The sequence below is a fragment of the Prionailurus bengalensis genome, chromosome D1 (assembly GCF_016509475.1).
Source record: "Prionailurus bengalensis isolate Pbe53 chromosome D1, Fcat_Pben_1.1_paternal_pri, whole genome shotgun sequence".
In the NCBI taxonomy this organism is placed as follows: Eukaryota; Metazoa; Chordata; class Mammalia; order Carnivora; family Felidae; genus Prionailurus; species Prionailurus bengalensis.
This window is the reverse complement of record NC_057346.1, coordinates 43,244,890-43,257,679: the sequence shown is the minus strand read 5'-3', so window position 1 is coordinate 43,257,679 and position 12,790 is coordinate 43,244,890. Positions and strand designations below refer to the sequence as shown.

General features: G+C 39.8%; 1 protein-coding gene across 1 annotated transcript; it reads right to left on the bottom strand.

Moving 5' to 3' along the window:
• Positions 1-8,506: 8,506 nt before the first annotated feature.
• Positions 8,507-11,336, bottom strand: LOC122483223 (tripartite motif-containing protein 77-like). Its single transcript, XM_043579963.1, has 3 exons — positions 11,144-11,336; positions 10,180-10,277; positions 8,507-9,167 (listed from the first exon to the last, which is right to left on the bottom strand). Exons 1-3 carry the CDS (start codon positions 11,278-11,280, stop codon positions 8,674-8,676), a joined length of 729 nt encoding a protein of 242 aa, XP_043435898.1. The 5' UTR covers positions 11,281-11,336; the 3' UTR covers positions 8,507-8,673.
• Positions 11,337-12,790: the final 1,454 nt, after the last annotated feature.

The window sequence follows — 12,790 nt, the reverse complement described above, 5'->3', positions numbered from 1 at the left end:
TGAGAGATACAACAAAATATTTGGATAAGTAAAGGAATGTGTCAGGGCACCTGGATGACTCAGTCAGTTGAACGTTGGACTTTGGCTCAGGTCATGATCTCATGATTTATGAGTTCAAGCCCTACACTGAGCTGGCTGCTATCAGCACAGAGCCCGCTTCAGATCCTGTCCTTCTCTCTCTGCCCCTCCCCAACTTGTACTCCCTCAAAAATAAATAAAACATTAAAGGAATGTGTCAAAATTATTAAAAGCAAAGGCTATATATATAACCAACAAAGGTTAAGATAATGTAGACACAGTAAGATAGGAAGTGCTGAGAAATATTGTTGAATAAAGAAATGAATTATGTTACTGTTCAGATTCATGGGTCAGAAATGACTTTTAAGTGAAAAGATATAGATTGTATATAATTTGACTGCCTAGTGTTGCTGTAGGTCATTCTTGGTGATGAGCACAGTATTCCAGGAATGTAGACAATTTTTACCAGAGTTATACTTATACAGACAATAAGACCTAGAAGTTTAGATACTGCAGTATTTTTAAAGAAATTACATATAGTAAAAATATACATATATACATTTTGGAGGATGCATAAACCTCAATCAACCTCAGTTCTCAACCACATAAAATATCAAATGGCCAACAGTCAAATTTCACTTCAAAAAATGCTTCAGTCTTAGATCTTAGAAGTTTGCAAAATAGCCAGACAGTAAAGTCAAACTCTCTAGGGATGTGAGGTACAAAATGATGACTATAGCTAACACTGCTGCATGGTATATGGGAAAGTAGTTAAGAGACTAAATCCTAAGATTTCTCATCACAAGGAAAAAGGTTTTTTTTTTTCTTTTGTGTAAAGAAGGAATCGATCTCTGTCTCTCCCCCTTCCTTTCTCCTTCTGTCCCTTCCTCTTCTCTCCTTACTCAAGATTCTTTTGGAAGAGAGGTAATATTCTGCCAATTAAATTCACTTCTGTGAAGATGTAGTAGTGAAGAAACTATCTTAAATTTCAAAGAATTGCCTAGGGATTATTTAAAGCAATATGATGATGCTCTCATCTCTTGGAAGTTTCCAAGAATTGCTGCATGCTTAACAGTTCGGTGTTGACCTCTGGCACTGGTCAAAATGGAATAAATCTCCAAAGTCTCACTCAGAGATAACAAGTAGACATGCTGAGCAGAGCACCAAAAATAAGGACTTTGTATGTGAGGACTCTGAGGCATTAAGAATAGAATGTGAAATGAGATGAGTTAACATTGGAATAATTAATTACCCATAATGGGGGTGAGTGTTAAGGAGTTCTTTTTCCTCTTCTCTTCCCTAGCATTGACTGGATGAAAGGAAGATCCACTTCTCTGAACTTCACAGCAGGAGCATATGGCAAAAGCCCCCAAAGAAACACCCACTTCTAGCCAAAGGACCAGGAAGAGAGGCCCCTCATACATCAAAGTGTGGGAAAAAAATCCTTTTCTTCTTCCTTTTTCTCACCCAGCCCTGACGCAAGGTCAGCCCCAGTGACAAAGCTGCGATGAGTGGCAATAGGGAAAGACCTTTGCCCGAAGAGAGAGCCTTTTTTTTTCCTCTGGGGAAAGGGCCTCTGTTGTCCCAGTTCAGGGATTAAATCCCCTTTCTTGTTCTCTTTTCTGTTGCTTCTTTGACTTGAGGACATGCACAGGACCTGTCTGGGTGGTAGGATTAACTCTGGGAGAGGCTCCAGCTTTGAAGACTTGCTCTTAAACTGTGTAAGAAGTAGCCAGAGACTTCTAACATGGGCTGGATGTCCCCCACCACTGGCACAGTACTCTCCTGTGTATTCCACCAGGTCTCCCCCTAGTGTGTGGCTTGTCCTCTCGGGATGATGAGAACCATCTGTAGCCCTGACTGTGCACAGGTACTTCTCCATCAGCTCTCTGGGGAGGTTCTTTCCCTGACCTGCAGTGTTGTCCTCACAAGCATTCACTGCTCTGCACCCAGCTGTGGATTCCAGCAGTGGGGTCCTCCACGACCCTCTAGGGTGCTTCCTCTGTGCAGCTCTACCTTCCACAGTATTCAGTCTTGGGAACTCCAGCCACTTTGACATTCTTGACTTTCCAACCGTCTCCTCAGTTCAGGGCGACCCCTGGGCTGTATGACCTCCTCCCCACTGGGCTACATCTGCAAATCTCCAGGGAGTGAAATGGGACCATCTTTGAGGTCTCCTCATTTGTTCCCTCTCTGTGTTTACTCTCCTCTGCTGCTTATGAAACTTGGAAAAATGTTGTTTTATACCACATTTATGGCTTTTTCTTGTCTGGGGTAGAAGAGCAAATCCCATCCCTGCTACACCATGTTTTCTTAAAACCCAAGTCAGAGGGGGAATTTATTAAACCACAGATTCACATTCTTTAATAGAGAACTATTGATTTTCTTTTCTTTTATTTTTAGCTTCAGTAGTGTGTATCTTTCATTGAATTTACTCATTTCCTCTTGGCTGTCAGATTTGCTAACATTGGTGTTTGCTAGATATTTGTTTTGCTGAATAATCTTTGTAAGCCAGGTTTGGATATTGTTGGGGTGAAGGGCTTCCACCTGAGTTTCTGGAGATAAGGCTCTCACCTTTTGTTGTACTGCAAGGAGTGGGCCCCATTAACAAGTGGTATGGGATGAGTGCCCTTCCATCACATCCCCATGGCAAGAAGTACCTAGTGGAAAGAAAAACTCTTCTGATGGGTTCTAAGTACAGATCTGACTCAAAAGAGATGGGAGCCCATGAGCTTTGGGGCAAACTGCTCAGTGATGGGCCAAGAAAGAAGAGAGGGTCAGGGAATTCCAGGATCATAGTCACAGTGGTCCATCCTGGCTCTGCTTTGCCTGGTGATCTCAGGTTTAGATCTTTTCACTCTGGGGCTGAGGATCCCTGTCTTCAGTCTCCTCCCACCTACCCTTTGTGTGTCGACTGTTTTAGAAGTGGCCAACCAGGACTGCCAGGCACTAACATAAGAGCCTTCCTGATTCCTTTGAGCCCTACGCATTCCTGGTGATGCACGAACGCTGCCCTATGCATGAAGAACCTTGAATGCCTCTCCCTGATATCACTGGCTTCTCTTCACTGTACTCTAAGTAGAAGAAGCCAAATGCCCCTAGGCACTGTCCCTTTAAGAACAAATACAGCAAAAGCTTTCAAAACTCTCGGTGTCAGCCACCTTACCTCTCTGCACTGTCAGGCATTCTTTTCCTCACTGTGTTGGGCAGAAGAACCCATCTCCATGGCCCCAAATCCAGCACAGTGCTGGTCTACTGTGGGTGGTTAGGGCTTCAGGGACGTGCAATTCCTGGTCCCAAGGGAGTCAGGGAAAAGACACTGTCCTAACAGAAACTGAGGCTAGAACAGGAGAAAAAGTTTTTAAAAAGGTTATTGAGGGGCTTCCAACTCTTGATTTTGGCTCAGGTCATGATCTTGCAGTTCCTGGGATCAAGCTCCTCATTGGGTTGTGAGCTGACAGCACAGAGCCTACTTGAGATTCTCTCTCTCCCTCTCTCTCTCTCTGGTCCTCCCCTACCAGAGCTTCCTCTCTCTCTCTCTTTCTCTCTCTCTCTCTCTCTCTCTCAGAATAAATAAATAAACTTTAAAAAAATAAGTGATTGAAAAATTGAAGGATGGGAGCTAACTCCACCACCATCCCTGCTGTAGTTTCCTAAGTGTTTGGCAAGGGAAAGCAAAGCTGGAAAGCTCATAATCTATATTGTACCATGTTTGACTGCAGCACCCTTGAAGGAACAAGTGGTCCTATGGCTCTGAACCAAAGTTGTGTCAGCACCAGAGGCATCTCCCTCTCCCCAGTGTGTAGTACTCCAGAAGCTGCAATGAACATGCAAGTGCAGATTATCTTTTCAAATTAATGTTTTAATTTTCTTCAGACAAATACACAGAAGTGTAATTGTGGTGTCATGTGGTAATTCTATTTTTAATTTTTTAAGGAACCTCCCTACTGTTTTCCACAGTGGCTGTACCACTTTAACATTCCCACTAGCAGTCTACAGAGTTTCTTTTTCTCCATATCCTCCCCATCACATTATTAAATCTTGTCTTCTTGATGATAGCCATTCTAATATATGTGAGGTGCTATGTCATTGTGACTTTGGTTTGTATTTCCTTGATGATTAGTGATGTTGAGCATCATTTTGTATACCTGTTGGCCATGTATATGTCTTCTTTGGAAAAATGTCTATTCAGATATTTTGTCCCCTTTTTAAAAAGTTTTTTAAGTTTATTTATTTATTTTAAGAGAGGGAGGGAGGGAGAGAGCAGGGGAGGGTCAGAGAGAGAGGGAAAGAGAAAACCCAAAGCCAGCTCCTCACCATCAGCACAGAGCCCCAGGCAGGGCTCGAATTCATGGTCTGTGAGATCATGACCTGAGCTGAAACCAAGAGTCGGATGCTGAACTGACTGAGCCACCCAGGCACTCCTGCCAATTTTTAGGTCAGATTGTTTTATTTGTTTGTTTGTTTGTTTATACATTTATTTGCTATTGAGTTGCATGTGTTCTTTATATATTTTGAACATTAGCCCATTCCCAGATATATTGTTTTTTTTTTTTCAAAGTTTATTTATTTTTGGGACAGAGAGAGACAGAGCATGAACGGGGGAGGGGCAGAGAGAGAGGGAGACACAGAATCGGAAACAGGCTCCAGGCTCTGAGCCATCAGCCCAGAGCCTGACGCGGGGCTCGAACTCACGGACCGCAAGATCGTGACCTGGCTGAAGTCGGACGCTTAACCGACTGCGCCACCCAGGCGCCCCTAGATATATTGTTTTTAAATACTTTCTCCCATTCAGTACATTGCCTTTTCATTTTATCAATGGTTTCCTTTGCTGTGCAGAACCTTTCAATTTGACGTAGTCTCATTTGTTTTCTTTTGCTTTGTTGCATTTGTTTTTGGTGTCAGATCCAAAAAATCATTTCTGAGACTGAGGTCAAGGAGCTTACTGCCTATGTTTTCTTCTAGTTTAAAATGGTTGCAGGTCTTATGTTCAAGTCCTCCATCCACTTTGAGTTTATGTTTGTGCATGATGTAAGATGGTGGTATTGTTTCATTCTTTTGTATGTGGCTGTCTGGTTTTCTCAGCACCATTCACTGACGAAGCTGTTTTTTTCTTTATATTCTTGGCTCCTGTGTTGTAACTTTGTTGGCCATGCATGGGTGGGCTCTCTATTCTGTTCTGTTGATCTCTGTGTCTATTTTCAACTCTATACTATCCTGTTTTCATCACAATAGCTTCGTGACATAGTCTGAAATCAGGGAGATGGATGCCTTTAGCTTAATTCTTTATTCTCAAGATTGCTTTGGCTATCCACGGTCTTTGTGGTTCCACACAAATTTTATTATTTGTTCTGTTTCTGTGAAAAATGCCATTGGAATTTGTATAGGTATTGCATTGAATCAGTAGATTGCTCTAGGTAGCATGGACACTTCAACAATATTCTTCCAATCTATAAGCATAGATTCTCTTTCCATTTATTTGTGTCTTCCTCAATTTCTTTCACCAATGGCTTATGGTTTTCAGTGTACAGATTTTTCACCTCCTGACTTAAATTTATTCCTAGGTATTTTATTCCTTTTGATGCACTGTAAATGAGATTATTTTCCTAATTTCTCTTTCTGATACTTCATTATTACTATATAGAAAGTACAGAGTTTTCTTTCAATTTTATTTATTTATTTTGAGAGACAGAGAGAGCACAAGTGGGCGAGGGGAACAGAGAGAGGGAGAGACAGAGAGTCACAAGCAGGCTCTGCACTGTCAGCACAGAGTAGGACATGGGGCTCGAACCCACAAAACTGTGAGACCTGACCTGAGCCAAAACCAAGAGTTGGACAGTTAATCAACTGAGCCACAAAGGCACCCCAGAAAGTTAACAGAATTTTGATGCTGATTTCATATCCTGCAACTTTACTGAATTTATTAGTTCTAACAGTTTTTTAGTAGTCTTCAGAGTTTCCTATGTATAATATCATTTGCGAATAATGACACTTTTCCTTTTTCCTTTTTAATTTAGGTACACTTTATTTCTCTTTCTTGAATAATTGCTGTGGCTAGAACTTCCAATACTATGTTGAATGAAAGGGTGGAGAGTGGGTTTCCTTGTCTTGTTCTTGATCTTAGAGGAAAAGATTTCAGCTTTTCACCATTGAGTATGTTACCAGCTTCAGCCTTCATAGATGGCCTTTATTATGTTAAGGTACATTCCATCTATACCTGATTTGTTGTGAGTTTTTATCAAGATTGGATGTTGAATTTTGTCACATGCTTTCTCTCCATATATTGAGATGGCCATATGATTTTTATCCTTCAGTTTGTTAATGTGGTATATATCACATTGATGAATTGTGGAATGTTGGACCATCCTTGTATCTCTGGAATAAATACCACCTGATCATAGTGTATGGTCCTCTTAATGAATTGTTGAATTCAGTTTGCTAATATTTTGTTACAGATTTTTGCATCTATGTTAAACACAGATATTTGCTTGTATTTTTTTTTTCTTGTGGCATCTTATCTGGTTTGGTATCAGGGTAATATTGGCCTCCTCATAAAATAAGTTGAGGAGAATTCCCTCCTCTACAATATTTAGGGAGGTAGAGGAAGATTGTTATTAGTTTTTCTTTAAATGTTTGGTAAAAATTACCATTGAAGCCATCTATCTGGTCCTGGACTTTTATTTATTGGGAGGTTTTTGATTATTGTTTCAATCTCTTTACTAATAATCTAGAAAGGATTAATCTAGTAATCTGGCATTCAGATTTTCTATTTTTTTATGATTCTGACTTGGTAGGTTGTATGTTTCTAAGAATTTATCTATTTCAGGGTTCCAGGTTATCATATTTGTTGGCATATAATTGTTCATATTATGATTAAACTCATTTCGTACTTCCTTCCTAATTATCCTCATCTGGAAATATAAATAGTTTCTCTTTATTCTACTTATAATTATTGTGAGGACTGAAAGAGTAATTAATTTAAGCTCCTGACATTCATGGAATTAATTTAAGCTCCTGCCTACACATGGAATGCTTTCTATAAATGTTGGTTGTGTTTTATGATGTATCCTCACCAATATTTTGGTGAATTGTTAAATATTAAGAATTAATGTCAATTCATTTTAAGACACTTTCATAAAGTAATTCATGCTCAAGAACACATTCTATGCTACTGATTTTCTGCAATATAAGGAAATGAAATACAAAATATTTACACGTCATTTCAATTTAGCTGGTTTTATTTATCTCTCTGCAATAAAAGTTTGCTACTCCTCCTTATTGTTGTATTTATCTTAATCTTTTTATGCTAATACACAATTAAACATATAAAATATAAGTGTGATTAAGTGTATGATGCTATTAAAACATATAGTACATTCATATGTATGCATACGTGTGTTCATATTGCTTCTGTCAAATGATCCATCATGCATCATCTGTCATTAAACTCCTGGGTGAGATTTACCACCCATGGGTGGGCTCAGTTATTCTCGGACTACCCTAGATATCCTCTCATTAACAAACACATTGCCAGACTTTTAATCAAACCTGTATATTTGAAATACTGATTCTATTTATTGTATCCTATAACTTCCAGTAAGTGAATTAAATGTAATAATATTCAGCATTATGTATATGATTCAGGATAAAAAATATAATAAAATATGTTTATTGTTATAATAGTTTAATATACCATTTCTTTCAATCTTTTATGATTTGATTAACTTTAGAACCATTTTTAATGAAATGGGTCTCTTCATTATTATCATTAGCAAAAACTTGCATGGGTACATATAAATTTAGGCTATCCGTAACTACAGGTATTTTCATTAAAATTATTAAAATTTCTAAAATATGCAGTCTTATTATCTCTGTCAAAGTTCTGTTTCAGTAAGTATTTTTGTGTCTAATTTGCTCAGCCTATCAATTTTAAAGGCAGCCTAATTCACATTTCTATTAAATAACACTCCTGAGTATTCTCATTTGATTTTGGTTACATTTAGTACGTTTTTTGACAGTGATAGAGCATATTCTTATTTGCTGCCTTTTAACATCTATGAATTTACTCATTTATTGAATGTCAATTACATGTTAAACTCAGTGCTACCTACTGAAATATATCTATACATTAGCCTGGCATATATCTTCTCATAATGGGTAAACAAGAGGAAGAGGGGCAATATTAGCTTGTGGACTTTACAGAGAGTATAATGTCTTCTGAGACCATACAATCAGGAGACCTCATTGAGTCCAGAAGCTTTAAAAAAGCGTTCCATGAAGAAGACATTTTAAAGCTGAGACTTGGTGAAGAAACACACCTTAGCAGATGCAGAGCAAAGAGGAGAAAATTCCAGGTCTGCCAGTGAGAAGAAACCTGTGCTCTTGCTTTAACCCATGCAGTCAAGTAAACCCACTCAGGCATTCTTCGCCTCCAGCTACCTTAGAATCAAGTGAAAGGACACGACGTAGAATAAAGATGGCATCAACCTCTAAGAGAGATTGTTTTTATTTAAATACAATGGAAACAAATGTATACGCTTGTAATTATCAACCTTTAAAAATAGTCAATGGGTTGGATAAAGGAAGACGTTGAAGACCATCAAGCAGGCACTTCGCTGAGCTGATGCTTGAGGTCACTTTCTGACATGTCCCTCCTCACGAGGGTGCAGAGCATAGAAAGGGTCTGAAAGGAAGACAGAAGGAACGTGAGAGGAAACTGCAAATGAGGGAGCAATTGGCCACATTCACAAAGCTCACCACACCACACTCATAATCCAGGAACACCCCCACGTGGCCCAGAGGCCTTTCTACATATTGAGGTGACAGTGGGGAGGAGCTAAAGAGACGACACTGGTTGTCCTCTTTGATACAAAAGAGTAGAAAAATCCCCTCTGAGTCAAGCGCCATGTCATTCCTCATTGTCCAAGAATCATCGCAAAATCCAAGGGCCCAGTTCCGACAGTTCCCCACATCCACCTCCCAGTAATGCTGACCACAGGTAAATGTCTGGGCTCCCCATGCCAGAAAGTATTTTGATCTTGTTGCATTAGTGACAACGTCAGGATGATCGCGACTGAAGAGCCAACGTCTCAGATCTTCAAACAGCGGCATGTGACAGGTCGTTGTTTCATTTTCAAAAAAAATGGGCACTGCAGGAGGAAGGAAACAGTCACATTAACATGGAGTGTTACCAATTCCTGATGGACGTGGGCTTAATATCGCGTCTGGGTTTCTAGCTTTCCCTGGAAACAAGGGCCAGGGCAGTGAGGAAGCTCTAGAAATCTACTGTATGCCACAGCCTGTCTTCATAATGAGCAAATCATTAATGAGACAAAATAGAAGACATTTATGAATTTTCTTAAAATGTATAAAGAAGAGGGATATTGCTAAGCTCTGGTTTTTTTCCTCTGAAACTTTTAAAATTGGGACATCATTAGTAATTCACAGTAACAGAAAGGAGTAGCCAACTTCTCTTCTCAGAAAATAAGAATAACTCTAAATAATAATAATTCCTAAAGAGTGGTCACTTTGCCTCATATTTAAGTATCCTTTACCAATATATATCAAGATAAAATAACCGGAAAGAAAAATTCATATCTTCTACAAGTAGAATGTTTGTGAGAATTTTCAGCAAATGTAATTTTTGAGAAGAAAATTATGCAATAAGTGGTTAGCTTACTTTGTGGGGTTGTGTAGAAGTATTCATTTTCTGTTCTTAACACTATTGATTTATACAAAGTATTTTTGTATTATGTGAATAAAGGATGTACTGTGTAAAGTGCGTTTATTGTGAAACATTCCAGAAAACAAAACTCTCTACTCACCTCACAGCCAGTAATCACCACATAACCCGAAACCTGGAATATACTGAATGTTCATGCAGATTTACATGTTTCATACAGTTGACACCAAACCTCAGCATGATGCACACATCAACTATCGTTTCCTATTGCTTACTTCCAGGTAGCTTATCATAAACTATTGTACTGGGTTTTTCTCCAGATATTATTTGTTGGTCCACATATATTATTCTTCCACAAAGGCAAATTGGGTTACAAAATGCCCAGATATGAAATCATCAATCGTACAATGGAGCAACATAACCCGTAGACACTAGCTGAGGAGAACGCACGGCTATCCCACCAAAGGGCGGTCTATTACCAAGAAAACGGTTGAGTCTCTCTATCAGCCCTGTGATGGGCCATGAACTGAGTCGTGGATCCACAGGTTGGGGCATGTGCAGCTGCACTGACTCACTCCTGCAAAAAAGAACAGTCAGTTACTCTTTCTGAGTTCATTTTCATTACAATGGTTATATTTAATGTACGTCCCCGTGAAGATGCTTCATTAAAATCCTCATAGTTAGCATCGTAAATAGTTATGAATGTAACTCCACAAACGAGGAAACTTAACAAATATCCATTTATTTTATGAAGAGCAAACTAAACCCAATTCTACCTCCTAACACTTTGATCCTGGCATAATATTTCAGGATCTGGTTCTTCACAGCCAAGCAGGGGTTCTGCAAAATGGCTCGAAACTGAGGACATTACAGAGGGCACTTTGATTTTTAATCCACACTGGTCACCACCGAGATGCTGTGTCCATATAAGCACAGCAAGGGGGTGAGGAGCTTAGCCCGGGCAGAGATTCTGCTCCCAGGTCCCAGCTTCCGTAAGTGCCACAGACAGCCTTTCCACGTGAAGCTGGAGTCAGCCACGTGCTACGTGGGAGCCCAAACCCTACATGGTCCTCCCCCCGCCCGCCCCGTGGCTTTCTCTCCCTTCTCCCACTTTATGCTTCTCGGAAACACCTATTTCTCCCACATAAGCCTGTCACAGCTTTGGGCCACATCCTCAATGTGTTCTTACGTTTCTAAGCACTAAAATCGTAAATGGCGCTTTGTCTACACGCAGCTTGTGCACAGAACTGCCAACCACACGCGCTTCCACAGAGCCCTGTCCAGCTCCACCTTACACAAAATGACAAACGCGTCTCTACCTTATGAGACATGGAAAAATAAAAATGGGTTCTATTATCATAATAAATCACGCTCCTATTTCAGCACCAATACCCTGATTACTCTTAAACAATTCTCAAACTTTTAATATAGGCGTAAACTTACCTTTTTAAAGTGTTTTCAAAATGCTGCAAAGAGAAACAGAAAAAAAAAATCTCAGTATATGCCTCAAGATTCGCAGTAGAGACCTCATTACTTATTCCCAAGAGTGCGTAAGCCCCAATTCCAGCAAATTGTATCATGTACACGGAAACAGAAAGAGAAAATGAATTGTATAGATTCCGAAATTTCTCATTTTTGCCAGGTCCACATACAAATCCACAGTCTTCAAACAAGCTTCTCGGGGCTGTCCATCAGTAAGTGAATGTATATTGCAGCTTGAGAAGGAGGTATTCTCTAGGATTGTGTTTAACCTGCTTTTTCAGACTTGGGTTGTTACGCATGGCAAGAATACCCTTTGGACTTCTGCATCACCGAGACAGGTAAAACCCTTCCCACAGCATCACAAAGCATCACTGCCAACGCGTGACGGTAGACGAAGAGATTGTGGACGTTCTCCAGGCAGCCCCGTGACTCTCCTCAGCCCTTACCTGGAGCAGCTCCACGTCTGGTTTATGACACGTTTTCTTGAGGTCCTCATACATTCCTCTTAGGAGTTTTCCCTTTTGGTCCATGCTGTCCTCACTTGCTCTGAGTTGTTGTAAAATCTCGTTGCTTTCTTTTTCCATTCTCTCTAAATAACGTCTCTCTTCCTCGAAAAGCAAGTGGTACACCTTCCGATATTCAGCACGGATCATCTCCCTCCGCAGAGACACATAACCCTGCGGTGAGTGAATTGTTTAGATCACAGAGCAGGCTCTCCCTGTCTTATCATCTGCTATTTCTCCTCTGACATTTAGCAACTGGGTACATTCTTGAAAACAGAAATTTAGGGACATCTTTCTGCCCCCTGATCCCCTTTTCTGCTCATTTGGTTATTTTTTGGCACTAGAAGTGAAAACTTGACTCTAACTCCTTCCCCCAAATATCTACGTTTTCTTAATAATAGGTACTTGTGATTTAATAATTGTCCTGCCTAATATGCTAAGAATCCTCATTACTGAATCCATTTCATCTCTTGTATGCCCAGATATTTTAGCTACAGACTAACTCGCTTTCTGAAAATAATAGCAAACATTACTTCCTAGAATAAGATAAGATCTTTCTAAAATGTTTGCTTCCACATCCACAAACTGCAAGCAGACCAGAACCTTGTGTGTGTGAGTGCAGCTTAACTCATCCTGCCCAAGGCTCTACACCCCCTTTCTTAGCTGACTTCCACATGTCCTTAGAGACTTTGGTCAACAACCACCTTCCAGTATTAATTCCTCTCTTCTCACTTTTTTTCACTTTATCTTTCCCTATTTTCCTCCCAACATTTAAACGTGGTTTGTTCATGCACATAGTTTTGAAATTAAAACAAACGTACTCGGTTGACCCGATGTCTTGGCTTTTGTGGTGTCATTTTTACTCCAAAAAAGCCTACTTCTTGTTCACAGGTATACATTCACTGGACTTGTTTACGGAACTCTCAATCATTCTTCCAATCAGTGAAATCTCTCTTTTATTCCTGTTTTAATGAGATTGCTCTTTATCTCCCCAGAACCTTCTTTGCTGAATCCACATGAGTTGTTACATGCATGTTACAAAGTTCTTTAAATTTCATCAGTCCTTCTTGCTATAAACCCTGCATACCCTGGGCTTCAAGGAAAT

Bases quoted from the DNA above. Each gene is read 5' to 3' on its own strand.
- LOC122483223 (XM_043579963.1), bottom strand. From the start codon at position 11,280: ATGATACAATTTGCTGGAATTGGGGCTTACGCACTCTTGGGAATAAGT. The intron at 10,278-11,143 runs GTAAGTTTACGC...TCTTTTTTGCAG, and splicing joins TTTGAAAACACTTTAAAAAG to GAGTGAGTCAGTGCAGCTGC. The intron at 9,168-10,179 runs GTAATAGACCGC...TTCCTCCTGCAG, and splicing joins GAGACTCAACCGTTTTCTTG to TGCCCATTTTTTTTGAAAAT.